The following is a 27,818-nucleotide window of genomic DNA, read 5'->3' on the forward strand; positions in this document are numbered from 1 at the left end:
GAGGGAGATAGAGGGATAGAGAGGGAGAGGGAGATGGAGAGGGAGAAGGAGCTAGTTGCAGTGGGTTGTAAATGGGAAGAAGGGGGGAGAAGGTGGTGAGAAAGCGAGAAATGAGCGTAAGACAGGTGGAGAGAGGTAGAAAGAGAGAGAGACATAGATAGAAGAGGGAGAGCATATGGTGGCAATGAGAGTGAGTGGGATAGAGACAGAGAGTGAAAGAGAGAGAGAGGGAGATCGAGTTGGTTGTAGTGGGAGGAGGGGGGAGGAGGTGGGCTGAGCTGAGCTGAGGTGGGAGGAGGGAGGAGGAGGTGGGTTGGGTTGGGATGAGGTGGGAGTAGGGAGGAGGGGAGAAGAGAGAGGAGACAAGGGTATAAAGAGAGATTGGTTGTGAAAAAAACCCGCTCCAAAGCCCGCTCGAAGAAACCCGCTTCGTGCTCACACTCCCTGATGGAGGGGTGTCGATAGAGATGGTAGCTATCTTGCAAAGGTGGGAGTAAGGAGAGGAGAAGAGAGAGAAGACGGGTATCGAGAGAGATTGGTTGTGAAAAAAAACGTGCTCCAAAGCCGGCTCGAAGAAACCCACTTTGTGCTCACACTCATTGATGGAGGGGGTGTCGATAGAGATGATAGCTATCATGTAGAGAGCAGGCTACGATTGGGACGGAGGGAGAAGAGGATGGGTAAACTAGGGCCACTGGGCAAGCATTTGAATTTCACATGCACATCTTGAGAATTGATTTCATATGCGTATACCAGATCCGAAGTGACCCCTTGATTTAGCCTCGAGTCCTTTTAGCATGTGGCCTTAAGCCTTATGCCCTATTTACTTTTCTCCCTAGTTTACCTCTGACTTTGGCGCACCAAAAGCTAGCCATTTTTGATAGCATGCAATCTTGGGAGCAACCCTCCCATAGTCACCGTCGTTCAAAGATCTTGGGGAGAGGGGGGGGCATCCAATGGCTGCCAAAAAAAGAGGGTTGGGAGATTGTCCCCCAACAGCCAAGGTTTTTTAAGACCTGTGGGAGATAGTCGTGAGGCTCGTCAAGTCATCGAAATGTCAAGTTTGGGAGGCATGACGAGATAATAACACGTCAACAATGGCAGCTTTAAAAAACATGGCATCTAATCAACTTTTGCCCTACGTAGTGTTGGCGACAAACCGTGATGAATGGGAAAAGAATCTTTAGCAAAAAAAAGTTAAAGAAAACATGGGCCTCTGATTGATGCTATTCTGGGTGTATATAAATTCACACAATTGCCTCTATTGTCAACAAGGACAATTGACTCAAATTTTTAACAAAAAGGAGCCCCAATTGGTTGAAATGTGGTTTTCAAAAGCAGCTTGGAAGTAAAGTTCAATCCACGTAAAAACTAAGAGTGCTAAGACAAAGGTTATAAGGTTTCAATAGATGTGTATGCATTAAATTGCCAAACATGAGCAACCTGAAGCTGGAGTATTTTGAGCCTGCTACCTTCTGGACGGAAGCTCTGCCTGTGGGAAATGGCCGGCTGGGCGCCATGGTATGGGGCGGTTTTACACCTGACCTCCTCCAACTCAACGGTAGTATAATTCTGAGCTTGAATGCTAAACATGGGGTTTTTCCTTTAATCATGATCTGCTGCTACAAATCGAGTTTTTTAAATCGTCGATAAAATAAGGAATATTTGAAATAAAAAGCCCACATTGGGGGAATTCACTTAATCTAATCTACAATGGCATGGCATTGTACTAAATCTAATTAGTTTTTATTTTTAAAATCTCAATCTATGTTTGAGTGGAAGTTTTTTCAAGGATCGGTGAAATTTAATTAAAATTTTTCTATTATATACAGCATAAAATTCGCCCCCCCTTTTTTTTGGGTAAAATTTACTGTTTAATTGGGCACAGTTTAAAAAGGTATTGTATGCTTTTCATGTATGTTTGCTAAGCTGGCAACTTTCAAATGTTAAAATCATTTTGGTAATCATGCAATTATGTATGTGTGTGTGTGTGTGTGTGTGATTGGGCAAATTTTAATCTGGCTGTCCTGGGGTTTGATTAAATTATTGGGTGGGTTTTTAGATTTATGTTTTTGGGTGATTTTGCAGAGGACACTTTGTGGTCTGGAGGTCCCAAGGATTGGAACAGCCCAGAAGCTGCCGAGTATCTGCAGCAAGTGCGCGATTTGGTGTGGAAAGGAGACTTTGTTGAGGCCACAAAGCTGTCCCAATCCAAGATGCTCGGGCGTGATCAAGGGCAGGTACTACAACATATCAAAATACCATATCAAGCTCCTTGTTTGCATAAATCTTTTCCAACAGAAAGAAATAATGCTTAAACCATTTCCAACATAAAAAAGGATCATTCTTATGAATGCATGTGTGTGCACTTGTGTTCCTATAAGCATGCATATGTGTGTGCTTGATGTTCTTATAAGCATACATGTGTGTGCACCTGGGTGTTCTTATAGGTATACCAACCGTTGGGAGATATCGTGCTTGACTTTGGAGAGTCCCATCGCGACAACATAGATGCAAATACCTACCGGCGAGAGTTGGATTTGGAGACTGCAATGGTGCATGTTTCCTACAAGGCCATGGGTGTCGTGTATAGTCGAGAGATCTTCACATCTTACCCAGATCAAGTGTTGGTCATGTGCATGAATGCAAGTAAGTCTGCTTCAATCTCTTGCAAAATCAGCTTGCGCAGTCAATTGCCTGCAGTTACCACAACAGCCAAAACTCCGCACCGCATCATTCTGCAAGGCAGATGTCCAGGCAATATACCCACATTACTTGCAGAGTCTCAGGCAAATTATCTCTTTCCTGTAACTCATATTGATAATACTTTGAGGTTATCTAGTAGTGTGAACAATTCAAGTGTTTTTTTGTGAATGATATCATATGACACATGGAGGGAGAAAAGTGTCTACTGCATGGTTTGCACAGTAGCATGGTTGTGCACCTCTAAACAACCATAAGGCAAACGATGATGAATGGTTTGCTTCCAATTCAAAGCTCTATAAGTAGTACTATTCCAACTTGGTGATAAAATTATGTCCTGGTTATAAATGCACACTCTTTTCATATCTGGCTTCTTAAAGAGGCCAACTCCCATAATAATGGCCTTTCAGAGCTAACCATAATGCAACCTTAAGCCCTTGTAGATTTGGTCCCTGTACTCTTATCATTTGACCTTAGTTATGTGATCAATCAAGGGTTGGCATCATCTTCTAGCTTGGGTCCAGAAGGAGGCTCTGGCATGGTATTTGTACTCCACCCTCCTCTCCTCGATGGATCGTAGCCATGTACGGGCGGCAACAAGATGACCCCAATCCATGGGCTATCGGGGAACTCTCCTAAAGACGCTATAGAGAAGCAAGACCCCTCCAAATGCTCCTCTCAAATCCACTCAATCTGCTCTGAGCTGCCTCCTGCAAAAAAATGTTGATCTCCCCAAGGCCAGAATCCAAGGTACGCATGGCAGAGCCTGAGATAAAATCTAGTCCCCCCCATATCTTCTCAATCCTGCTGCAAATCTCTAGGTCTTGAATGAGGCTGTCTGGGATCCTGGTGCTTGCATGCTTGTCCTGCCTCCAAGGGTCCTCCAAGGATAGAATAACCAGAGCATGATCTGAGAAGGCAGTGCCCACCAAGATACCAACCATACCTCTGTGACCGCAAGCCCACTCATCCACGTAGAATCTATCAAGTTGAGAGAGGTTGGGGCTGGTGCTCCTCCTATCGAAACACGAGAAGCACAGGCTCCCAGGGGTGCGTCCGAACTCTGGTAAGTCCCAAGGGTCGTGTCCCCTGAGTGCGAGGATCAACTCCTCCCAAGTAGAGTACTCTGTGCTTGAGACCGTAGCCATGCCTCCTCCGAGTCTGTCCTATGCCGACTCTATCATGTGGAAGTCTCCACCCATGCACCAAAAGTCAGCCTGAGGAAGGGATTGATGGATCGTACTCCAAAAGGTGGCTCTACTTGCTGCAACGTTCGGGGCATAAATATTGAGGAAGCCCACATACTCCTCTCCAATCCTAATGATAACCCACTTAGCACGCCCAGTGACTATGACACCTGAGTCTGCCAGTGCCGAAAAGAGCTGCTCACTGATAGAGATACAAACTCCCCCCTACGCTTCAGAGGGGTCGAAAGAGGGAGACCCAAAAGTGTGGCTCCTGTCGGGTAGAATCTTCCCACAGCGGCGGGTACGCCCCTCGGAAAGATGGTGCTCCTGGAGAAAGAGAATGTGGATGGATCCCCCATTTGTAGCTCTATGGAGCTCTCCTCTAAGGACGCCTTGCCTTTGAAAGCACCAAGGCCCCCCCAAACCTTGAATGTTGCATGAGGCTATCCGCATATCAATCTCTGTGGGAGGCGGAACTATCGGAACTACCCTCCACTCGAAGAGCCTTGGGCGTGGGTTTCGACGGGGAATAGTCACAGTCGGTCCTGGGATGAAGATGCGCAGAGTGGGCACGGATCCTGTCCTCCATGTGGCTCCACTTTGTCCGAGCACGAGAGTAGGCATACTCTGGACTCCGTCGATCACAATGAAGAGATCCATAGGAGGGGGGAAGGGGTACTGCAACTAAGATATGAAGGAACACAAAAATCAACACCTCCAAGTTGGAGGATACCACCTCCCCGTCCTGGTCTTTGTGGCCTAAGCCTCCTAGTTCCATCCGAGCTAGGGACCAGAGATGGGTGAGTATGTCGATGATGCGCAAATCATGAAGATGGTGCGAGAGCTCTACTACCTGTCCCTAGATGGCGGCAGCCACTGACTATGAATCCCACTTCGTCCTTGGGGCTGTGCTCAAGGGGAAGGAGAAGATCATCGCGCCACTCTCTAGCATGGCTGGCCTGGAATGATGAAACACCACACAGATCCGGATGGGAGCCACTGTCTCCTTGAAAATATAAGAGCCTTCAATCGGAAGGCATCGGAAGAAACTGTAATCCACTGGGAGCTCCAGGATCTTGTAGGGGGCCACTTGGTGACTCTGGCGGGAGAGCCCTCACTGGTGAGGCAATGATGGTCATCTTTACCGGCTCCGAGAATCGATGAGTCAAACGGCGGACAGAGCTTGTCGGCTGCCTCTGCTCTGGGTCGGGCACTGTTGGAGGGCTGCGGGAGTGCTCCGGTGAGGCGGAGGGGAGTGCAGGCTCAAAAGAAGAGGGCGGGGCGGAGGGGACTGTTGGGGTGAGAGCCAGAGGCGAGGATGGAGGATGAGGAGGGGAGGGGGGGAGGAGGACATGGAGGCAGCTGGGAGTACTCCATTGGGTAGGGAGGGTATGGAGAGAGGCTAGCTGTCCTCTTTGGAATCTGAGAATGTGAGGAGGAATCTTGGTGGGGTAATGGCCGCCAGACCGGAGGGGTCGGAGGTGGGACCCTCACAGTGACTAGGGGTGGCCCGTCGTCGTCGACAGGTGATAAATGCTCGAAACGGTTCTTTGACCGAACCGAATCCTCCTTTACTCTGCCAGCCTGGCGTGCACGGTGACGCTGCTTAGCTCTAGAAGTCGGCCGGTTGCCCTTGCATGGGCCAATGGCCTACCACTCTTTAGCGTCAGAGTCGTCCGTGGTCGGGTCCTGGTGCTCAGCTGCCTGAGGGCCTGCATCTCTCACCCCCTCATGATGATCTAATCTAGGGCACTCTGTAGGATGGGGTCTCCCCAGAGGCAAGGAAGGGATATGACGTGAGACACAGTCTCCGGTGAGGCAATACAAATGCGAAGGGATGGAATCCTGGCCTCTCGTGCAAGGGACGAAGCGACAGTTGGAGGGGGGGGGGGTTCCATCACTCTCCCAATGGCTCCACCAATCACACCGGGAAACGAGGAAGGTATTCCTTCCTGAGGCTTGGGAAGCATATTGTCACGGGAAAGCCTAAAATGCCAGCCAATGGGTTGGATGCGTGGTTGAAGCCATGCTGCCACCTCGCGCGCGGGCGCGGGGAGCGAGAGGGGGCTACCATAAATAATCCCTCAACCATCCCATCAAATAAGTAGAGGATTCATTGAATTGAGCAACATTACCTTGCCACAGGGTGATATGTTTCCAGTGCCAGTAGAAAGTGACCCATCCAATGGTGTAGCGCACTTTGGGGGGGGGAGGGGGGGGGGGGGGGGGCGCAAGTAGCAAGCAGGTTCAACAGGGGGGATTGCTCTTGCTCAAGCTCGATACTCTTCCTCTCCAAGTTTTATCGAGTGTGTGCACACTTTATTAAGTGAAGCATTCTTATGATATTCAAGATGGAATACTCAGGTTGTGAACGTTTATCATATCTATCTACATCTATACCAAGACAAGATTGAGAAATCTTGAGGTCCAAAAAAGAACAATGGTCATTATTTGCAGTGCAATTAAGTTCACAAAACTCTTTGGGATAAATTCCTCCACCTTTGAGAGGTAGAGTTTAAATACATAGTCGTGGAAATCAGGAATAATGGGAACAAAAAGGTCATCAACAAAACGTCTGACTTGACAAAGTTTGTGAAGGAAGATGGGACACGTATCATCTGTCATATGGAAGGTCTCTACCAGCGGGGTAATGGAACCCTCACTAACCTTTCTACATCGAGCCTGCCATATGTGCTTGGCCACAATTCTACTGATAAGCTCCCATCTTTGGTCTCCATGGGCCTCCAGGCTCTTAAGTCTAGGGAGTCGTCAGGGTCGAAGAGGTGGGAATGGCTACGTATCATTGGGGAGATGCAGGTGAAGATAATGGCTGATAACTTTTGTAGGTGGTACGGAGAAGGATGATGGGGTGTCACTTCCGTATCTCAAAGTGATTGCCCCTCACTTTGGGGATCAAATGGATAAGACCCTCAATGAGGTGCTCGGGGGGGGGGGGGGGGGTGCTGTGCTGGGGAACCAGTTGCCATGACCTCAGGAAAGCCGCTCGGCCTTCACGAGGAAGGGAGAAACTAGAAGCTCATCCTCCCTTGGGCACTTACTTTAGAGGATTGCGTTAGAGGAGGGCTTGGAGTGCCTGCTCTAGCTCGTCTTCTGAGAAGGCAGAATCCAAACAGCCACACAAGGCCGTGGAGACAACAGCCATTGTGTGCTGTCAATCTCTTTTTTGTGCCTAGTTCCTCCAAGTAGAGTTTGAATCTGTTGTAAGGACCTGATGGTGGAAATTGGAGGCAAGGGCATGGACCGGCCGCCGGGGGGTGGGGTGGGGGGGGGGGGGTGGTTTGACTCCACCATTCCGTACAGGTCGTGAAGGTGTTGCTTGACGGCATAACGATGATGGAAAGGGCCTTTGAAGCAAAGAAGTCATGGTCACTTTGTCACATGCTTGACACGAGGAGGTGCACATGTGATATTGGAACTCCATGCATTGAGATTCTATGGTCTCAATTGAGGTGTCGGTGGCCTAAATCTGGGCACCTATCCCTAGTGTCGGAAGTTTGCTCCTTGAGGCGCTAGGCTATGGTGAAGGCTCCTCTCCTACTCTCGGAAAGCGTGAAGTCCGTCATGCTGTTGCCTGGAGGAAGAAACTGATCTCCTAGAGTACATCCAAGATGGCATCTGGATGGAAGGAGAAAGTCTCCCAAATCTCCTTGATGCAAAGGCAGATCTCTAGGTCCTTGATCAAGGAGTCTGGAATCTTTGTGGACTGTTGGTGGTCCTGCTACCATGGATCTCTAAGATGGAGCAAGACAGGCGTGGTCTGAGAAGATAGTGCTAGCCATGATTGATGCCCATGGAGCCGCCCCAATCATTGCAGGCCCACTCGACTAGATAGAAATGGTCTAGCTGGACCACATGTGGATCCTGATTCAGCCTGTCTGACTCAGAGAACTGCAAGCTATGGGAGGTGCAACTGTACTCCTGCAAGTGCCACTCCTTGGGAGAAGCTTCCCACAGTGCCTAGTGACTACATCAAATGGGAAATGTTCCCATTCCCGTCCTGCAGTTTGTTAGAAAAGCAAAGAAAGATTATCATATGATAATCCATACTTAAGAATGGGAACGGCAGGGAGGTAATCACATGAGGTAAACCAGGAACAAATGTGAGAATAGCCTTTTCCATGATAGAATAGGATCGGAATCATTTATCGGGGTGGGGTTTTGGACTACTTATTAGTCCCAACTTCATACCACATACTCGTCATCATGAGCATCTATGTGAGGGAGGTCATGCGGCATCTGGATCTAGAAAGTTGTGTGGTCACAAACATTGTTAGGGGTGTAGATGTTGTGTGACACACCTTACCTCTTAACTTAGGGGTTACATGGCAGCATGTACAGGTGTCTAGCAGAGATGTGCAAGGTGTGCATAGGCAATAGCAAAGGCGGGCAGGTGTGCGCAGGCCTATGGGCAGTCTCGGGATTGGCGCCAGTGCCACGTGGCAAACACTCATTGGACTGGCTGTTGTGGGACGTAATAACAGGCCGACAACATTATAAGGTGGCTGACCAGCATACGTGTATTATATATATACGTGCGAAGCAAAATTATCATAATCATCTGCATTTCTCAGCGTTGGACTCCACAGAGCGTTTCTCTGTAGGCGAAGTGGTAGCCAGGACCATTCAGTTAGGTCATAGGGCTGCATGTTTTCACTCAGCCATATCTTTTGTACTTGGAAGTACAGTTGTAACACTTCTTTCTTGTACATAATATAGAGCAGTAGTTTAAGACACATGTGTGTGTGCTGTATGTGTGATTCTGTCACACTCTTTTCTATCTCTGAAAACCCTAGCACATAAGAATGAGTGTTCTATAGCTGGTATAAGAGCCTAGTGAACATGCAATTTTTTTTTCTAGCACTCGCGTGATTTAATTGCTTGGATAGGTAAAGCCCCTAGGTTCCAAAAGTGCACCAGGCTAGGTTTGGGAAAAGTCACTATTTGTGTTCTTTCTGGTATTTATGGTGTAGGGCCATTACTTGTCCTACCCACCCTTCCTTAGTGTTAAGGGCTGCAACCCTCACTATCATTCTTTATCCCTGGTCTAGGGTGGCTTGTTATGGATCTCGCGCAACTTGCATATTTACTTCAAGGTCTCAAAGCAAGCATGGAGGCTATGTCTAACCTTCTTGATACTATAGAGTTGGCACCCCAAGCGCCTAGTGTTCCAAATTTGGAGTCTACCAAGGCTCGTGCTTCTCTGCACAGGCATGATGATTACGAGAACGAAGTGGTGAAACTTTTTTACTACTCTACCACATGCCCGTGGACGTGTGAACTAAGTTTCTTATATTCTCTTGAGAGATTTAAGGAAAGAGCCAGCTAAGTTCAATCTTTTGAAATAGTTTCAGCTTGTGTTCACTCCTCCTGCCATCATATGCACTCTCTATGTTGAAGACTTTCTAAACTCTTTAGTGCATGACTCAAACTGTTACAGCGTTGTCTGTCATGTTTCCCTCTATGATCATAACCATATTTACATCATGGCTGTTTGTTGATGGATCGTTTTTTTCTCTCCCCTATTTCAGGTCTGTAATAATAATGTCGGAGGCATGGCATTTTCTGCAGTTCTTGAGATTCAAGTGCAGGGCGCTAATGCTAATGTTAGTTTTGCTGATGATGATAATCAAAATCAACTAGTGATTGAAAGTGCAGACTCGGTGCTTCTTTTACTGGCAGCTTCCTCCTCCTTTGATGGCCCTTTCAAGGACCCGTCAACCTCTTCCAAAAGCCCACTCGCAACATCACTTGGAGTGCTGGACTCCATAGCCACTGTGCCTTACTTTACCCTCGCAGCTCGTCATCTGCAAGATTATCAGCCACTCTTCAAAAGAGTGTCACTAGACCTGAGCAGGCCTGAGGTTAATAACAAGTGTTCTGGTACCGCCATGTTGTCCACCAAGGATCGAGTGAAGCTCTTTGCAGAGAATGAAGATCCAAGCCTCGTGGCTCTATTGTTCAACTTTGGGCGTTATCTAATGCTTGCGTCTTCTAGGCCTGGATCCTCGGCTACAAACTTGCAAGGCATATGGAGTGCAAGTCTACATCCTGCTTGGGGGTCTCTCTCTCTCTCTCTCTCTCTCTCTCTCTCTCTCTCTCTCTTTTGGCAGACGATTTTTTTAAATTTTCATGTGTTTTTGACATCCAGTTTTATACTTGGATCATATGTATCATTTTGGTCTCATAGACCCATTGGGTCTTTTGTAGATGTTAACGTAATCTCTCTCTCTCTCTCTCTCTCTCTCTCTCTCTCTCTCTCTCGCTCGCTGATGTAGTGGTTGGAGCTCCTAATTAGAGATCTCAGCTTCAAGTCCCATTTTCTGCACTTTGGTGATCATATGGATCATATATCGTCCACAGGCTTGGCTATGATGTTTAATACTCTCTCTCTCTCTCTCTCTCTCTCTCTCTCTCTCACACACACACACACACACACACACACACACACATATCACAATATCGACAAAAAAGTGACTTTACAGATGCCATCCAGACTGAACTTATCTGTTTATATTTGCAGTTGCACCCCCCATACCAACATCAATCTTCAAATGAATTACTGGCTAGCTGAGACTTGCAACTTGTCTGAATGCCATCAGCCTTTATTTGATCTTATCTCTGTGCTTGTCACAAATGGCAGTGCCACTGCAAAGGTAAGCAACCTATTTACCCTTGTTATAGTTTTTGCTTCAGAATTATGCCTTCCAGTCATGCTTTCTCTTGTAGGTAAACTACAATAAAAGAGGATGGGTAGCCCACCATATTGTTGATATCTGGGGACTTACGGCGCCATGTTCGGGGGACCCAGTATATGCTCTCTGGCCAATGGGTGGAGCCTGGCTGTGCACTCACTTATGGGAACACTACCAATTTTCTCTGGACAAGGTAGCTTGTAGGATTCATGTGTCTGTATGTATATGTATATGTATGTATGCATGCTTGTCTGTGTGCACGTGAGATCGAATGATGTAGCTTCATAATTGGCACTACATCACGATCGGCATCCTGTTTTTTTAAAAATACTAATGTCATCCCATTTAAACTCCTATATTTTCTTCAAGTTGTGTCCTATGGAAGAGATCGGCGCCCTTTGGTAGCACTCTGATCTCGATGCTTTACCCATTGATCAGATATTTCTTGCAGAGGTGGCTTTTCCCATTTTGAAGGGCTGTGCTGAGTTTCTCTTGGATTGGCTGGTTGAAGATCCGACAGGCAAATACCTTGTAACCAATCCTGCCACCTCTCCTGAGCATGAGTTCATTGCACCAGACGGGAAGCTCGCCAGTGTGAGCTATGCAACGACAATGGATATGGCTATTATTCAAGAAGTGTTCTCCGCTATCACATCTGCAGCTCATGTATTACCACATAAACCACTTATAATAGCTTATTTAGTATCATCATGTGGCTTAGTAAGTCAAGAGCCTCATTGATTTGCACTTCATCAGTGTGTGTATATTGGCTTTGATGATGAAGGTATTAAAGAATACAACTGATATTGACATGGCTTTTCTTCAACAAGTGAGGGATGCAAGCAGCCGCTTATTTCCACCGCAAGTTGGGAGTGACGGTCTTCTCATGGAATGGGTAGGAAGCTTTCCCCCATTAATTCCGTGTAGCAATCTAGTAGATGCATCCCTGGCAGTGCTCACTCTTGATGCATTTTCATGTGACATTTTAGGCATTGCCATTCCAAGATCCAGAGCCAGAACACCGACACATGTCACATCTTTTTGGTATTTACCCGGGACACTCTCTCTCTTTGCAAACCACCCCTCATCTATGTGACGCTGCAGTCCAAAGCATCATCAAAAGAGGTAAAATTAGTCATGCCCTTTTGGTCAATGAAAATTTTTAGAAGTTAAGGTTGGATACAAGGCCAGTCTATGTTCATCAGCAGGGGCCTGTCGGGGATGGACAGGCAGGGAAGGCCCATCCAACTTCCCAGACGTCGCGTGGGCAGGGAGTGTGGTGCATCCATACCCATCAGCAGGGATCCTTGCAGGCCCCCCGTAAAAGATTGAACGTCCAACTCCCTATCTGCCCTCGCATGGGTGCGGAGTGTTGTGTACTGTAATTTACTAAAGCTGTTTTTTGGACAAAAAATGTTGATGATGTTTTTCAAAATCCTTTTTCCCAGGAGAGGTGGGGCCTGGATGGTCAACTGCATGGAAAACTGCATTGTGGGCGCGGTTAAGGGATGCGAACAAGGCATATGTGATGGTGAAGCGAATGTTCACACTTATTGATGATGAACAAACAGAGGAGAGCCTTAGTGGTGGAGGGTTGTACGGAAATCTCTTTTGTGCACATCCACCTTTTCAGATTGATGGAAATTTCGGGTACAATATGAAACCAACATCAGCTTCAAGCTTGCTCTCTCCATGGATAAATTTTTATTGCAAACTTACAACAGGGCCTGGTTCTTTTGGCAGGATCACGGCAGCATTAGCCGAGATGCTTGTCCAAAGCGATGGGAAAAACATCTACTTGCTACCGGCCATGGGCGATTGGGCAGATGGGGAGGTTCGTGGCTTGCGAGCAAGGGGGGGATTGATGGTGAGCAAGTTACGGTGGACACAAGGGAAGATGCAGGAGGTGTGTGTAGAGCTCGGCAAAGAGGCGGCTATGGATGAACCTATGCTCCTCCATTACAAAGATGCCATAGCTGAGCTTCATGATTTACAACCAGGCATTGCTTATGGCTTTGATGCATGTCTTATTGCCAAATGGAGAGAATGATCTGTGGTTTTCTTCAGTAAACCCAAAGGGGAGACCTCACCCGCCCATCCATGATCATGCTTGAGGGATCTCCCCTGTTGAATCCCTATGCTCCTCCATTACAAAGATGCCATAGCTGAGCTTCATGATTTACAACCAGGCATTGCTTATGGCTTTGATGCATGCCTTATTGCCAAATGGAGACAATGATCTGTGGTTTTCTTCAGTAAACCCAAAGGGGAGACCTCACCCGCCCATCCATCATCATGCTTGAGGGATCTCCCCTGTTGAATCCCTGCTCGTGCACACATGGGGTGCTTGCCACACTAATATACATGATAATGGTCTACTAAGCTCTTGAATATTAGGCTTAAAAGTTTCCTAAGGTGTGAAAATTTCCAATGGAAACGACACTACTTTCAATGGGAAATTGTGTTTTCCTAAATTAAATTTGCTACTTTCTGCATTTTGTTCAACTCAAGATCCATATACAGCTGAAAGCTACCTCTTTATGGCAATTCAAACAATCACTATTTTTCAAGGGATTTATGAAACGCTCTGCTCTTAAAGAACAATCTCATGGCACAATTTGTAGCAATACTAATAACAACTTTAAGAGTTGACTAAAACATGTATGAAGAAGTGAAGAAGCTTTACTTTCTCTAGGCAAATGATTCAGCAATGTTGAGGATGGATCAATAATGTAATGTTGTTCATTGAGAATTGCACAAAGGATTGAACCAAACTGTTGTGCAAATTTTCACTGCCTTGTCCAAAAACTTTTGTGAGCTTAAACACATTTGCAACTTTTGTGAGCTCAAGCACATTTAGTGTTGATAGAAATTGTTAGTAATATTCACAACAGTAATAGAAGATAACAACATAAGATGAAGGTCATGGATGAATAAGGGAAAGGATATTGGATGTACTAAAAGTTTGATTCAAATCTTATTTGACTACTTTCATTCTTATCTAATCTACGGCCTTTCTTGATTTCATATGATGCCTCGGTGTAGTGCATGGGTGATGGCATGACTAGGGGGACAAAAAAAGCCTTGTCTTTGACATTGCTTTGTGGTAATGCTTTAAAGTCAGGAATTGAGGGACATTTTGATCTACTCCCTCTTCCCCTCTCTCTCTAAGGTTTCTCTCTAGTTGTTTGGATTGTGTATGCTCCTTAATGTGTGCTACTGTTTCTGTATTAGACTTTTGACAATCTACAAGAGTTTCACATCTCGGTACCACCCCTATTGATAACAAGGAGTTGTGTGAGCGAGAGGTGAGGAGGAAGTATGTGGCTGAGATGAAAAGAAAGGAATGGGCAAAAAAAGAAGGCTTCTCAAAACGCTTGGATCATGGGGATGAGAACACTATGGTTGATATGGGGAGCAGAATACAGAGGGTTTGCAACAAGAGAGTTGGTGCTTGCTTTGAAGAATACACAAAAGGGATGGACTCACACACTTGAAAGCTTATTTTCCAACATCTTCTTCTCCATGCTCCCTTCCCAAAGCTAAGAGATGCAACAACCCAACTTCAAGCTACCATGCTAGCAAACATCCAACACACCCTAATGCAGGTTAAGTGCTTCAAGAATAGCTCTAAAACTGTGTGTGATACCACTGCAGACCTTTAAATAATTCTCACATGCTTTAGGGGCTTAAAGCACTATCAGAGAGCTTTAAAGCAGTATCATGGCAGCACTATCTGAAGCTGTGTGATACTGCTTTAAAGCCCTTCTGGGGTTAGATATTGCTTTAAAGCACTCAAGGAATAGCTTCAAAGCTCTACGATGGTGCTTAGTTGATTTGTAACAAAAGGATTGTTTTCTAACAATTTGATATATATATATATTTTCGTACACACCCGGGGCTCACACAAGTGGGTGGAGCCGATTTCCCCTTCCAACAATTAGCCAATTATCATGGTCGGGCAAGGGCCACGTACCATCGGGCAAGAGCCACGAATTAGGCATTTTCCATGACCACCGCGATGAGTCGAGCGCTGGAACAGTGGAGGGGTCTCGTATGGATCCTCCTATCTCGGGTGATCCACCACCCGAGGAGGAGGAGTCACTCGAGTGTTCAAGGGGCAAGAGCCCGAGCAACCAAACACATCAAACGAGCATAGGTGTCCCTTTATAATATGAGAGAGCCTAGTGGGACTTGAACTCATAACCTAGAGGTTACAAGTCACAAGCTTTGACCACTACACTAACTCAGTTGGGACTCAATTTGAAATAGCTGGAACTGCCATAAATATATCAAACAATTTGATATATTTATGGCAGTTCCAGCTATTTCAAAGATTCCAACAGTTGCATCCAAAGTAGAAATTCTCACTACAAAGCTTTGAAGGCCTCAAGCCTTATTTTGTTCGTAAGTTGAAAGACCGGTAATACACGCTATAGTATTGCACGTGTTCAGATGATTTTTCTAAAGGAAGCAATAAATCAAGTGCGGCGCCATTCATAGTTTGGGCGATGCCCAAAAGAGATTGCTGAGGACAGCTTGCATATCTCTTCGGGAGCCCTAGAGCACGATGTGAAGAGTGCAAGGTGTAACATGTTGTGGGGCTTTGCCTTTTTGCACTCGGGAGCACAATAGCTCAACTGAGAAACCAATAAGTCCTTTTCTAGTACACAAATGCACAGTTGGGGTGTGTCACTTACCGCATGAACACATGTTTCTCGTAGGTAGCATCACCATGTAGAAGCACCAAGAGCTCCACTCTGCGCCGCTGTCACTGCACTCCAATAGAAACTCAACCCTTACTCTCTATCTCTCATTCACTCACACAATGGAGTTCACAAGGGCTCAACACACAAGAGATAAACAAGGGAGGAGAGGAAAAGAGCACTCACTTAGATTATGCATAAGATAATGAGTGATGAGAGTTATATTTTGCCTTTTATGTGTGGCTTCTAGGGTTTACATACTTGGGCGACCAAAGTTAAAAATTAGGTGCTAGGGCTCATTCGGCAACTCTAGCTTGTACAAACACCTAATCCACAACAACTAGTACTCTCCACCTAAGATCAGGCGGTGTGCCTTTAATAGATAAGCAACGATCATAAACACAAAATAATACAATATAAGCACATTCCAATGAAATCCGGCATTGCTAGCAACTTCGGGCAAAATTGTTGAAGATGGTAAGGTGGCCGGCATTGACATTATGGATGTCTTTGGCAGTGGTTTAACATGCCCCCCTTCCTGATGATGCAGATTCTATCCTCAGAAGATGCTGATGAAGATAAGTCGACAGCCCATGAGAAAAGCAACACGAAGCTTAGCATTATTTGCATAGCAACACAAATAACAAGTAAGGTGTTCTTGGGGAAACAAGCAAGGTTTAGCAAAAAAGAACATTCATAGATGTAGTCATCACACAATGGAGATAAGCTGGTCAAACTTTCCAAAGATACTACAAAGATGATAATTAATGCGGATTTAGGTATAATTGAGTACAAAGTCTTCTATCCATGAGCTTAGTGAAAGAGTATGCCTATCTATGGTTATGACCGCAATCTCAAAACATAAAGATGCATATGAACCATCTAAAGCAAGATGTTAACTCTAGAAGCCAAATTGCTTTTGATTAAACAATTATTTACATTTGAAAGAATATTATTTTTATTGATTGATTGATTTTCTAGGTTTTCTAGGGGATAAAAAATGCGAGGTTCCACCCCATTAAAAATCAAGGCATCGGTCTAAAGTACCATTGCTCGTGTCCCAAAGATCCACCAAGATCCTACATGGTGATGGATCTCTTCTTGGTCTTCTCTTTTCCTTTTTTTTCCATTAATTAAATTATGTATCTATTTATTATAACAACTATCCTTTCGCTCACAAATTTCTTAGAGAGTTAGAATATGGCTAAAGACAGCTCAATGAAGATAGAGTTGAGTACTTGGCATACTCCTTTGACATACCTTATTTTAGATGTAGAATAGGAAGACTAGGACACTTTTAAGAAAAAGTGCTAGCATTAATAGTCATCTAGATAGAAACTGAGAGAAAATTGGACCAATCCAGGTGCAATGCAAGTTTTTCTCGAAGTGAACAATGAAAGTAAAAAATTGCAAAAGATCTACTTGCCATTTGCTGCTTATAGAATGGTTGAATGTGTAGATGTGGAAGTTTACATTGATGGACATACGCTAGCAAACTTGTAAACTTGACTGCACACTTTGATGACACACGTAAGAAAATAACAAAAATGAAGAGCAAAGCTTATCATAAAAGGTCATCATTGAAAAGATGCAAAGTGAATGCAAACTCAGACTTATCATCACTAGGTTCCTCATCCTCACGGGGTACTCCTAGCTCATATGTCACTTGTGGCATACTTAGTAGAAGTCTTAGGGCATCCTCACTATAGAATGGCATTTGGATAATAGGCAGGTAACCCAAACATCTATCCCCATGGAAACTATCAATGAAGTCACCAACAAATAGCCCAAAACGGACAAGTACATGCCAATAAAATCTCATAGAGTGATGGGGCAAAGGCATCATAACGTTCCATCCTCCATTGCTCTACCTCTTATTCTTGGACATTTCTCACTTGATGGGGTCCACTAACTGAATAGAGAACACTCTGATCATCATACCACTGTGGGGTCACTCCTACAAGAAATTGAAGAATTCTAAAGGTAGAGCGAGAACCCGAGAAACATATTCAGTAGAAGGAAATGTTTCCCTCTGCAGCTTTAATGGCTACGTTCTTCTGCACTTTCAACATCTATTCTAATACTTCAGGACGACCAGGTGCTATCTGGTTCCATGAGATAGGGATGCAAATTGTAATAGGCTCACTTTTTCCAGCCATGCTCTGTTTCGGTTAAGGTTAACATCAAGGGTTGCAGTAAGTCTTTCAAATTCCACCATTCGCTCTGCTACTTCTAAGTTTAGAGGACAAAGTAAGCTGTGAAGGCGATGAGCGGAAGGAAAGTAGAGAAAACAGTGAACACGAAGAAAACCAAGAAGGAGAAAATGACAAAGTGAACTATGGTAAAAGATTGTAAGAGAAGGATGAAAATTAGATCATAAGAATGTTAAACCGTGGTAACAATAATCCAAATGGAAAAAAGATTTACCCACAATTTCATGATAATGACAAAAATGAAGTTGTACACTTCTCAAAGGAATAGGGTGGCGACGGGAGTTAAGAATGATTAAAGAAAGGCGGCCCCATTTTATGGTAATAATGGCCCAATTTGGTAATGCACGAACCAATGCATGATTGCAACATGGATTGTGACATGTGGTAGATGCATGTATGACAGAAACAGTGTACATTGGGACAGACGCCAATTCAGGTAACCGTCCAAAATAAGGATTTAACTGGAAACCATTTATGGGCTTTGGAAGCTTCACACCATCCAGTGTCACTAATTTAAATGTGCCGCTGAGTTTGGAAAATATCCAGTATGGGCCCGTCTATGGACCCATCCTAGAATTGAACAATAAAATCGGATCATTAACATCAAAAAACCAAAATTTTGTATTTGGATCCATAGCTTCCTCAGGTGCTGGATGACATAAATGTACAGACACCTTTCTTCCGGGGCCAATAACTATTCTAATCGGTTTGCTTTGGATTCTTCGAAACATAATCGGGTAGACACCGCTACTCTTAAGCTGGGTACCATGAATTCCATTGCAACTACTACCTCCAGTCCATAGACCATGGACAACGATGTTTGTCTTGCTAACTTGTAAGATGTTCGGTACTGTGGACTTCTTATGAATAATCATATGGTGTTGAGTTAATCTTTTAATTACTTCATTCAAAAAGTGTCCACCCTTGATCACTGACTAATTCAATAGGGCACCCAAATGTGGTCATAATCATTTCATATAGAAATTTTGCTATAGAATGGGCTTTATTATCCCTTAATGCTTTGGCTTCCACCCATTTGGTACAATAATATGTGGCTACCAAAATATATTTATTATCCCTTAATGCTTTGGCTTCCACCCATTTGGTACAATAATATGTGGCTACCAAAATATATTTATTACCGATGATAGGTTTTTTGAGCTCAAAGATAATGCCCAAATGAAATGTCGATCCCACCCCAAGAAAAAACAAAATAAATCATGGATATATGGTTAGAAACCTTAGAAAGGGTAATTTCTATGTGGCCAATTTTCAAAAAATTTGAAATTAGTCATTGTCACCTTAGCCAATAGTGGAAAAGTACACTTGTACGTAGCAAAGAGGGGGGACTGTGAAATAAAAAGATAAAAGTTACAGGAGGCTATGGTGGAGAGAAGATTGGAATAGGAGACACTTAGAAGAAGAAGTCTGTAGAAAGTGAAGATTTGATTTCATGTAAGCTTTATATCGAGAAGGGAGTAGAGAAGAGAAATCAAGAAGAAGGTCGAAGGGGCACAGAGAGAAAAAGAATCGTGATGAGGAGCGAAAGAGGTATGTTGTTTTTTGGTGAAGTAGTTCTGAAGATGTTTGATGCGATTGTTTAATGTAAGCAAAAGACAACGTAGGCTTTGTTTGCATTGATTTGAGTTTTCCAAGAGTAGAAGTTGCAGAAGGTGAGTGGGTCTTGTAGGAGGTGGGTTCTCTAAGACCTTTGTGGTTGCAATTCTATTAGAACTTAGATAGCTCAAGGTCTTCATCAACAATCCTCTGCAATGTATGTTGGTGGTGGCTGCTTGCAGCGTGCTAATGTAGTTATGGTGGTTGTTTCTTGTTTTTTGTGAAGTCAAGATACGTAGTTTTTTTACTGGGATAATAGTACAGAGGTTCCTTGGTGTCATTGTGTTCTCTTTTTACTGCTTTATTCCCAAAATCTCAGGGGTGTTGAGATTTTCTCTATTGTATATACACATGGAATTCATTTAATTCTGGATCTATGAAATCCTATGTTTTGGTTTTAGTTATGATGTTTTCATGGAGTTTGTTGAGAAGAAACAACTTTGGTTGAAGTTTTGACTTGTGTTGAATCAGATCTGTGTTAATTAGCTTGTGTTTGAGCCAACAAGTACTAGAAGTTCAACATTTGTGTGGTATGGGCTGACAATCTTAAACAATCAACAGTTATTCTAATAGGTTTTGTATTGCTAGTGGTTTAGGTGCTAGTTATAGACTATGTTAGGTCAGAAGGGAATTGACCTACATCAGTTGAGGCCTAATAGAGGTTAGTTGTGTTTCTTTAGGGGTGGTTTTGGTCCCTCTGTATTGAAAAGGAAAGTTTAAAGTTAGGTCTGACTGCTGTCAGCAATCAAAAGGGCTAGTGAATAGGAGTTTAAAGTTGACTGTCAGTATAATCAACAATCAGAAGGGCTAGTGGACAAGAGTTTCTAGGGTAGCTGTGAGTCAACTACTGTGAGCAAAGGTTTAATTGTGTTAGACCCTTGTGGGGTTTAAGTGTCTTGAAGGCTTAAAAGGGACAATGAATACACAAGGGAGAAATTCTGCTCTAGTTGGGCCTATTGGGTCACACTGTGGTCAGAAGTCAGAATATGGTCGGTTGGGGTCAATGAGTCTATGGTGTGGTAACTCTTTGAAATTTAAGCAGCTTGAGAGTTAGGGAGGGTCAAAGGGCCCATTAGTGTGAATAATTCTTCTTCAATTGTGACACTTGGATCGATTAGGACTATTCCAGACAGCTAGTTCTGTCTTAGCCAACTCAAGCTTTGAGGATAGATAGGTTGGAGCCTTCTGCATCAGTTGTAGGTAGTTGAGATACTCTAGGGTGATATCTTGATCAGACAAATATAGCTTGCAGATGTTGGAGGATACCTAAAGAAAGTTTGAGAGTCGGCGGATGTTGAGGATACCTGAAGAAAGTTTTTTTTTAAAATTGAAGACTTCTGAGTCAGTCGGTTCTGCATCAAATTTCTTAGGTAGTTCTCAATAGGTGAAGACCAGGGAAGAGGGTCCAAGGAGTTCCTTAAGTTGACAGAGAGGTCAACTGTTGATGCTAGAGGACAACAGAAGAACCTGGAGGATAGTTTCTTGACTAGGGATCAAGGTCAGCATTCTACATCAAAATTTGGACAGAAGTGAGTTAACTGAAGTGTATCTAGGTCAAAATATCAACATGGACTCAGCAGCAGTAGGGAAGAGTTGAAAAGTGCAGTAGAGCTTTAGAATGATGAGGCTGGCTAACACTGGATGACAATCTATGGGTCAGGCGGCCAGATTTTTGACTGGGGACATAGTGAAGCCATCCAGAGGCAGTTTACAACTAGTTTTATGACAATTGGAGGAGATTTTGATCAGCTGGTTATCAGCTGGTTATCAGCTCTGTGGTCAGGAGAGACTTAAAGTTGGAAGATCAGAGGTGCTAGAGGTCTGCGTGCTGACCTGAGAGGATAATTAAAGTAAGCAGCTAGGCCAGACAGGGAGGTTGAGAAATGTTAAGGTGTCCCATTAAGTTAGCTGAAGATCAGGGGACATTAGTTGCATGTTCTGGTGCCTTCTTTTGGTGTTGTCTAACTGGTTTTGTCGTGTTGGTGATAGTTCCTCCTCACGGGGTGGTGTGCTTTGAAAGGGATATAGAGAGGTTCTCCCAGAACCGTCATTATTTTGGTGCCCCCACGGAGGAGGGCTTTGAAGCACCCTTCCAGTTTGTTGCAGGTCTAAGAGTTTTCAGAAGAGTAGATGGCAACCATGCTTTCATATCCAGTGTTCTATATGGGCATGCTGGAGAGGATCTAGAGGAATTTTCAGCAGGGATGGAGTTGGTAGCATTTACTTTTTGAAAGGATAGAGATGAAGATAAGTTAACCTTATTGTCAATGTTATTAAAGGGAGATGCCACAAAAGGTGGCTGCAGAGATGGAGAGCACAGCTGAACCAGGGCTTATGTGAGGCTGTCAAAGTGGCCTTGGTGCAGCACTATAAACAAGGGAATCCCTAGATGCTCTATGGGAGGAGATTCAGAAGTTGAAGCATAATATGTCGAGAATGTGTTTGACATATTTGTGGAACGTTTTGAGGACCTTTGGGTAACATGGGATATGTCCCTAGGAACTAAGCATCTGCCTGTAATTATGAAGAAAGACATGTTTATCCGGTCCCTTCATGATGATCTAAAGGAGAAGGTAGAGTTGAAGAGACCTAGAAACTTTGAAGAGGTTTTAAGGATAGCTAGAGAAAAGGAGTGGAAGCTTCAGAGGCTTGTTCAAAAATAGAGGGATTTTTAGATTAATGGAAGGTCAGATGTGCTTGGGGAGAGAAGAGCAGAAGGAGCTGCTCCATGTGCCCCGGTGATTTTTGATCAATTGATGCAGGGTATTAACCATTTGACTTAGCAGATGGAAAACTTGCATTTGAATTTGTTGCAAGGAGGCATAAATGCCCCCAGGGTAGTAGATAGAGATGCTATGAGAGGCAGGGGAAGAGGAGGCCTAAACATGAATGTGCAGTGCTTTAAATGTATGGAAAGGGGGCATATATCACCTCAGTGAGACCATATCCCAAAAGAATGGGAGGTGATGTGTATCCTCTGGCACCTAAGAGGGAGGAAAGGTAGGATGTCATAAGAGCAGAGGAGATTCCCAACCAGCCTATAGCATAGGTTCAGAAGCAACCAGTAAGACAAGGAGAAGTGAATCTGATTGGAGTTGATGATGAGGCAAGGAGAAGTGAATCTGATTGGAGTTGATGAGGCAAAAATTTTAGCCAACAAAAGAACTAGAGGGGAAAAAATGGAGGAGGAACCAGGTCCATCTAGGAGGAAGAAAGGGAAGCAAGTAGAGGATCAGCCCAAGGAAGGAAAGAAGAAAACTAGGTCCAAAAGACATATTGGTATGCAGGACTTTCCTTTGGGTGTCCAAGAGGAAGAGTATGATTTAATGAGCAAAAGGGTCCTAGTCTGCCGATTGTTGCAGTTGTGTCCCAAACTCAGAAGGACATGGAGTAAGCTGGTCACCACAAGATGACCTAGAAAAGAGAAGAAGGGGGATCAGGTTAATATAGTGCATGTGAAGGGAGACAAGGATTATTTGCTAGTCATGGATGCTTGGGTAAACAAACATAGAGTCCCCAAGGTATATATTGATGGTGGTGCACAAGTCCGTGTAATGACCCAACAGACAATGGAGGCTTTAAGGCTCAAGCTTGGAGCCCCATCAGAGTTTAGGGTCAAAATGTCAAATAATGCTAAAGTCGGGTGTTTGGGAATTATTAAGAAGATGCAGGTAAATGTTTTGGGATTTGAAGCAGAATTAGATGTTCATGTGATGCCAGCAAGGTTTGAGGCATATCCATTGATTCTTGGAAGGCCATGAGGGCAGGGTAAGACTGATGGAGAGGACATCTAATTTTGGGTTTGGACCAACCAGGGAGAAGACAGGTCATATATGACATGGGCAAGGGAAAGGAGTTGTGTTACATATCCGTAACGCCACTACGGGCGTTACCACGAGAGGGGACGGCCTCTGGCTCACCACCCAGCCATAGAGGAAGAATGAGGATTGCCCCTCATCCCCCAGGCTATATAGTGTGTGGCCTGCCGTCCACACTAGCCTGGCCGCCCATGACTCCGCATGGGCGTCCTCTCCCACTGAACCCCAGACATGGCCATCCGGTCTGCCGTCGGTTCATAGGCATTACAGCCTACGTGACATTACCCCCCCCTTAAGAAGAGTTTTCGTCCTCGAAAACAAACTGGGGAAACCTTTTGGAAATTGCACTACGGCGTTCCCAGGTAGCTACCTCCTCATCCCTATCTGTCCATTTAACAAGTACCTTCTGGTACACTTTATGTCGGGTTTGTCTGTCTCGATACCCAAGAATCCTTTCCGGTTCATGTGGTATCTTTGGTGGAGTGATCAATTCCACCAAAATATCTAGAGAAACTACGTTCTCTAACCCGTGAACTGATTTCTTCAGTTTACTGACATGGAAGACAGGATAGACTTGAGAACTCTCCGGTAACTCAAGTTTATATGCTACGTCCCCAATCTTCTTAAGGATTTTAAAAGGACCACAATACTCGGAGAAAGTTTATCAAACTTTCCTGTTTTCATGGTTTCTGACTACGCAGGAACCTTGAGGAATACAAAGTCACCTTCTACAAAGGTCACCTTTCTTCGTCCTTTATCTGCATAAGTTTTAGCGCGATCCTGAGCGCTACGAATGCTCTCACGTGCGGCTCTGAGCATATCATTCATATCTTCAAGGAAATCCTTGACAGATTGAATCTTCTCCTTTTCTAGGCCTACAGCCATCGGAGATCTCGTCAGCTGGAATCCATACATTAACATGAATGGTGTAAATCCAGTTATAGGCAAACTCCAATAAGGGCAAGTACTTTTCCCAATTAGATTGCTTCTTACTAACATAAGAACGCAACATATCCTTTAAAATTTGGTTAACTCTTTCAGTTTGACCATCAGACTCCGGATGATCTGTCGTACTCATACTCAAAGTAGTATCCAACTTTTTGAAGACTTCCCTTCAAAAATGACTGTTGAACTTTCTATCTCTATCCGACACTATATCTGCGGGCAGGCCATATAGCTTGTAGAGATGTTCAATAAAGAGTTTTGCCAACTCTGGCGTTTTAACAGTTTTCTTCGTGGCAATAAACTTTGCCATTTTAGTTAACCTGTCCACTACCACCCACACCGAGTCATTCCCTCGACTCGTCTTGGGTAAACCGGTAATGAAATTTATGGAAATGCTTTCCCATTTCCCTTGAGGAATCTCCAGCAAATGGAGTAGTTTTCCAACCTTAGGACGTTCATGTTTATTGACCTGGCACTTACTGCATTTCAGCACATAAGTCTGGACGTTCTTAAACAAACTAGGCCAATAAAACTGTCTTTTTATTAGTGCATAGGTCTTCTGCATCCCAGGATGACCCGCACTTGGACTATCAAAACTATACCCCGAAGACTCGGCTAGCCTCTCCGGACTAACTCTCGCCTCGCTACCTGTGCACCTACGGCCAGTCTCTCCGGACTAGCATTACGTGCCGGTGAGGAAGGTGGGCACGGCTGTGACAAAGTGCGTACGCGTATAGCGCGCGCCAGACCTCTGTAAAGACAGGATCATGCTCACACAAGCCATGATTTGGTATTTCAACCAAAACCTTAAGGCAAATTTCATGCCTTGATTTTGCATCATGTCATTAGCACAGAAGCTAATGTACTGGAGAGCACTGTAGTAGCGCAAGTTCTTAGACTATGCTACTAGATATTTGTAGACTACGCTACCATGTTGCATCACCAACTTGTTAAAACTTCTCCTTGGAAAGCTCTACGGGCATAGGAGAAATAAACTAGAGCCAATCTAATCATGCATCACAAGGATTAGTTCCAAAGCTGAGATATACTTTCTCTCTTAGAGTAACATCTTTGCACAAGCATATGCTCTAGAATCTTGTTGAGTTTCTAACTACCATCAATCTACGGATGGTTAAACTCCACTCTAACTCAGAGTAAATGTAAGTTTTAAAAATTTCCCTTCAAATATAACAATCAAACTTCCTATCTCTTATGCCATACTATATATGCGGGCAGATCATATAGTATGTGGAGATGTTTGATAAAGATTCTTGCACCACTACGGGTGTCTGGAGGTACATCCAATCACTTACAACTCTTTGTTGCTATTACTAGACACATCCCTTCAAGTATTGTCTGGACTCACACAACTATTCGAGTTTATGTGATATTTGAGGATATCCCTCCTTTCCCTCAAGAAAGGTTTTTGTCCTCAAAAACTCTACTCTCAAGCGGACTACGCGCTAGTGTCATAGGTCCAAGAACAAATCTAGACCGTGTTTAATATCATATGTTATATTCTTGAGTCCTTCCAAGAAACTTTTAAACATCTTGCAACGAAGATGTGGTATAGTGTCTACGCACATAAGGAAAGGATTCTTGGGTATCGAAGTTGATTCCAGAGAGTAGTACATCAGAAGAAGAAGAAGAAGAACAAGAACAAGAGAATGGCTCTACATAAGACTCTGAAACAGAGGGGGTTAGTTTGGAGGATGAGGGAGAAGAAGTCCAACTACTGGAGCTTGATTCTGACCTTATGTGTAGTGTAGCACGAGATCCAATTGAAGTTAGAAGCTAAGCCATGTGTACAGAGGTTGAGAAGATTGGGGGTTGTACAACAATAGGTATTGAGAGAGAAAGTGGATAAACTATTAAAAGAAGGGTTTATATATCCAGTTGACAACTCTGAATGAGCTTCTCTAGTAGTGATTACCCCGAGTAAGTGGATAAACTACTGAAAGTAGGGTTTATATATCCAGTTAACAACTCTGAATGGGCTTCTCCGATAGTGATTACCCCAAAGAAGAATGATAAATGGAGAGACTGTGTTGATTTTAAACCACTGAATGCTGTGACCAAAAGAGATCATTATCCCCACTGCCTTTTCAATATGAGATTCTGGATAGTGTGGCATGCCATGAAAGATATAGTGTATGTGATGGATACTCAGGATACTTCTAGATCTCAATTGCTCCAGAGGATCAGAGGAAAACCATCTTTATTACCCCTTGGGGATGCTTTGCTTATAGGGTAATACCCTTTGGGCTAACAAATGCCCCTACAACTTTTCAAATATTTATGAATTTGGTGTTTGAACCCTACCTAGGGTCTTTTATCAGAGCATTCATTGATGATTCTTGTATATACAGTGGAAGATGGATCCACTGTGAGAAGCTGAGGTTACCCTTGAAAATATTGGATGATCTGGGTGGTTAGTTGAACCTAGATAAATGCCATTTGAATCAAGCCAAAGTATGTCTACTTGGTCATGTGGTTTCAGAGAATGGGATTAAAGCAGATCTTGAAAGCAGATCTTGAAAGAGTGAAAGCTTTGCTCTTATTGGAAGCAAGGAGTTGTTGACCTTTACCCCCACAAAGTAAGATATCTGGCCAGGTTTATCTTTCTTTTGTCTCAAGAATTATATCCATAACAATAGGTAGCTCAAAAGGATCCTTTTAGTTGGCAAGACAAAGAGGAAGAAGCCTTTATGTAGGTGAAGGAGATCCTTAGCACTTTGCCAATAGTCATGCCTCTCCTGACTGGGCCACGGAATTTTTTGTGAATCCTAGGATTGGTGAGGATGTTGTGGGAGCAATAATCTTGTAGCACGGGAAAGAACACTCCTATATGAGGTTTGTATACTTTGTCAGCAAAATAAAGACTCAAGGGGAGAGGGCTTATTCTGAGAGAGGCAAAACAGGTGATGGTGGTTTTAGTGTTTTCTTTGAGGAAGTTTAGATCCTACTTACTTCCAAAGCCCTTCACTATTCTCTGCTACCTCATATGATCTAATTTGACATCCCTTAAAAGAGGTTATCTAAGTGGTTAATTGAGTTACAGGAGTTCCATTTTACTTGCATGGTGGAGGATAGCACTAAGGCTACACTAGCTGACATTCTGACATACAAACAAAATCCAATTGTGTTAAAGGAAGAGACAATAGCAAAGTAGAGGGTGGAGGATAGCACTAAGGCTACGCTAGCTGACATTCTGACATACAAGCAAAATCCAATAGTGGTAAAGGAAGTGACAATAGCAAAGTAGAAGGTGCCCATATGGAAGGACCCTGAAACAGGGTTGTCAAATGATTTCACTATGTTTTTTTATGGGGATTTTAAGAGAAGCTCAGGTGTGGCCAGTGGAGGTATAGTTTTTTTGAACCCAGAAGGCAAGGAAGTCTTTAAAGAAGGAATTAAATTATAGGTGTAGACCAGCATTGAGGCTGTGTATGCTACCTTAGAGTATGGGTTGCAACAATGTATCAAAAAAGGAATCAAAAGGTTTATCATCGAGGGAGATAGCTTGTTGGTTATTAGACAGGAAAACTGTTTGTTGGAAAGAAAAGAACCCTAAATTGAAGGAATGGAATTTTCAAATAAGGAGGATGTTACCTAGGTTTCAAGAAGTGTAGATACAACATGTGAAGAGAGAGCAAAATCCAGCTGCAGATGCATTAGCAAAGGAGGGGTTGGGCAAGAACCTGGATGTATATGCCATCATGTTGCCCATCCCACTTATATTGGAAGAGAGAATTTGTAGAAGATTGAAGAGTTTCTATATACAGGTCTTGTACCTGCAGATGTGTCCAAGAAGCATAAATATGGTTTCATAAGAAAGGCTTTACAGTACACTCTTTTGAATGATCAATTGTATATGAAAGGTAAGGACTTGATTCCGAGGAGATTTCCAAACAGG

The 27,818-nt window shown here is 43.8% G+C and overlaps 1 protein-coding gene across 1 annotated transcript; it reads left to right on the forward strand.

Annotated features, from left to right (window-relative positions):
* The first annotated feature begins 1,327 nt into the window (after positions 1 to 1,327).
* FUC95A (1,2-alpha-L-fucosidase) lies at positions 1,328 to 13,098 on the forward strand. The gene is made up of 11 exons (XM_086798553.1): positions 1,328 to 1,561; positions 2,089 to 2,240; positions 2,451 to 2,789; positions 9,440 to 9,969; positions 10,432 to 10,564; positions 10,638 to 10,796; positions 11,042 to 11,269; positions 11,388 to 11,498; positions 11,593 to 11,728; positions 12,052 to 12,253; positions 12,347 to 13,098. The coding sequence occupies exons 1-11, from the start codon at positions 1,435 to 1,437 to the stop codon at positions 12,651 to 12,653; spliced, it is 2,424 nt and encodes an 807-aa protein (XP_086654679.1). The 5' UTR covers positions 1,328 to 1,434; the 3' UTR covers positions 12,654 to 13,098.
* The last annotated feature ends 14,720 nt before the right edge of the window (positions 13,099 to 27,818 follow it).

This window comes from Cibotium barometz, chromosome 5 (genome assembly GCF_041138505.1).
Source record: "Cibotium barometz isolate CiBa-2024 chromosome 5, ASM4113850v1, whole genome shotgun sequence".
Taxonomy (NCBI): domain Eukaryota; kingdom Viridiplantae; phylum Streptophyta; class Polypodiopsida; order Cyatheales; family Cibotiaceae; genus Cibotium; species Cibotium barometz.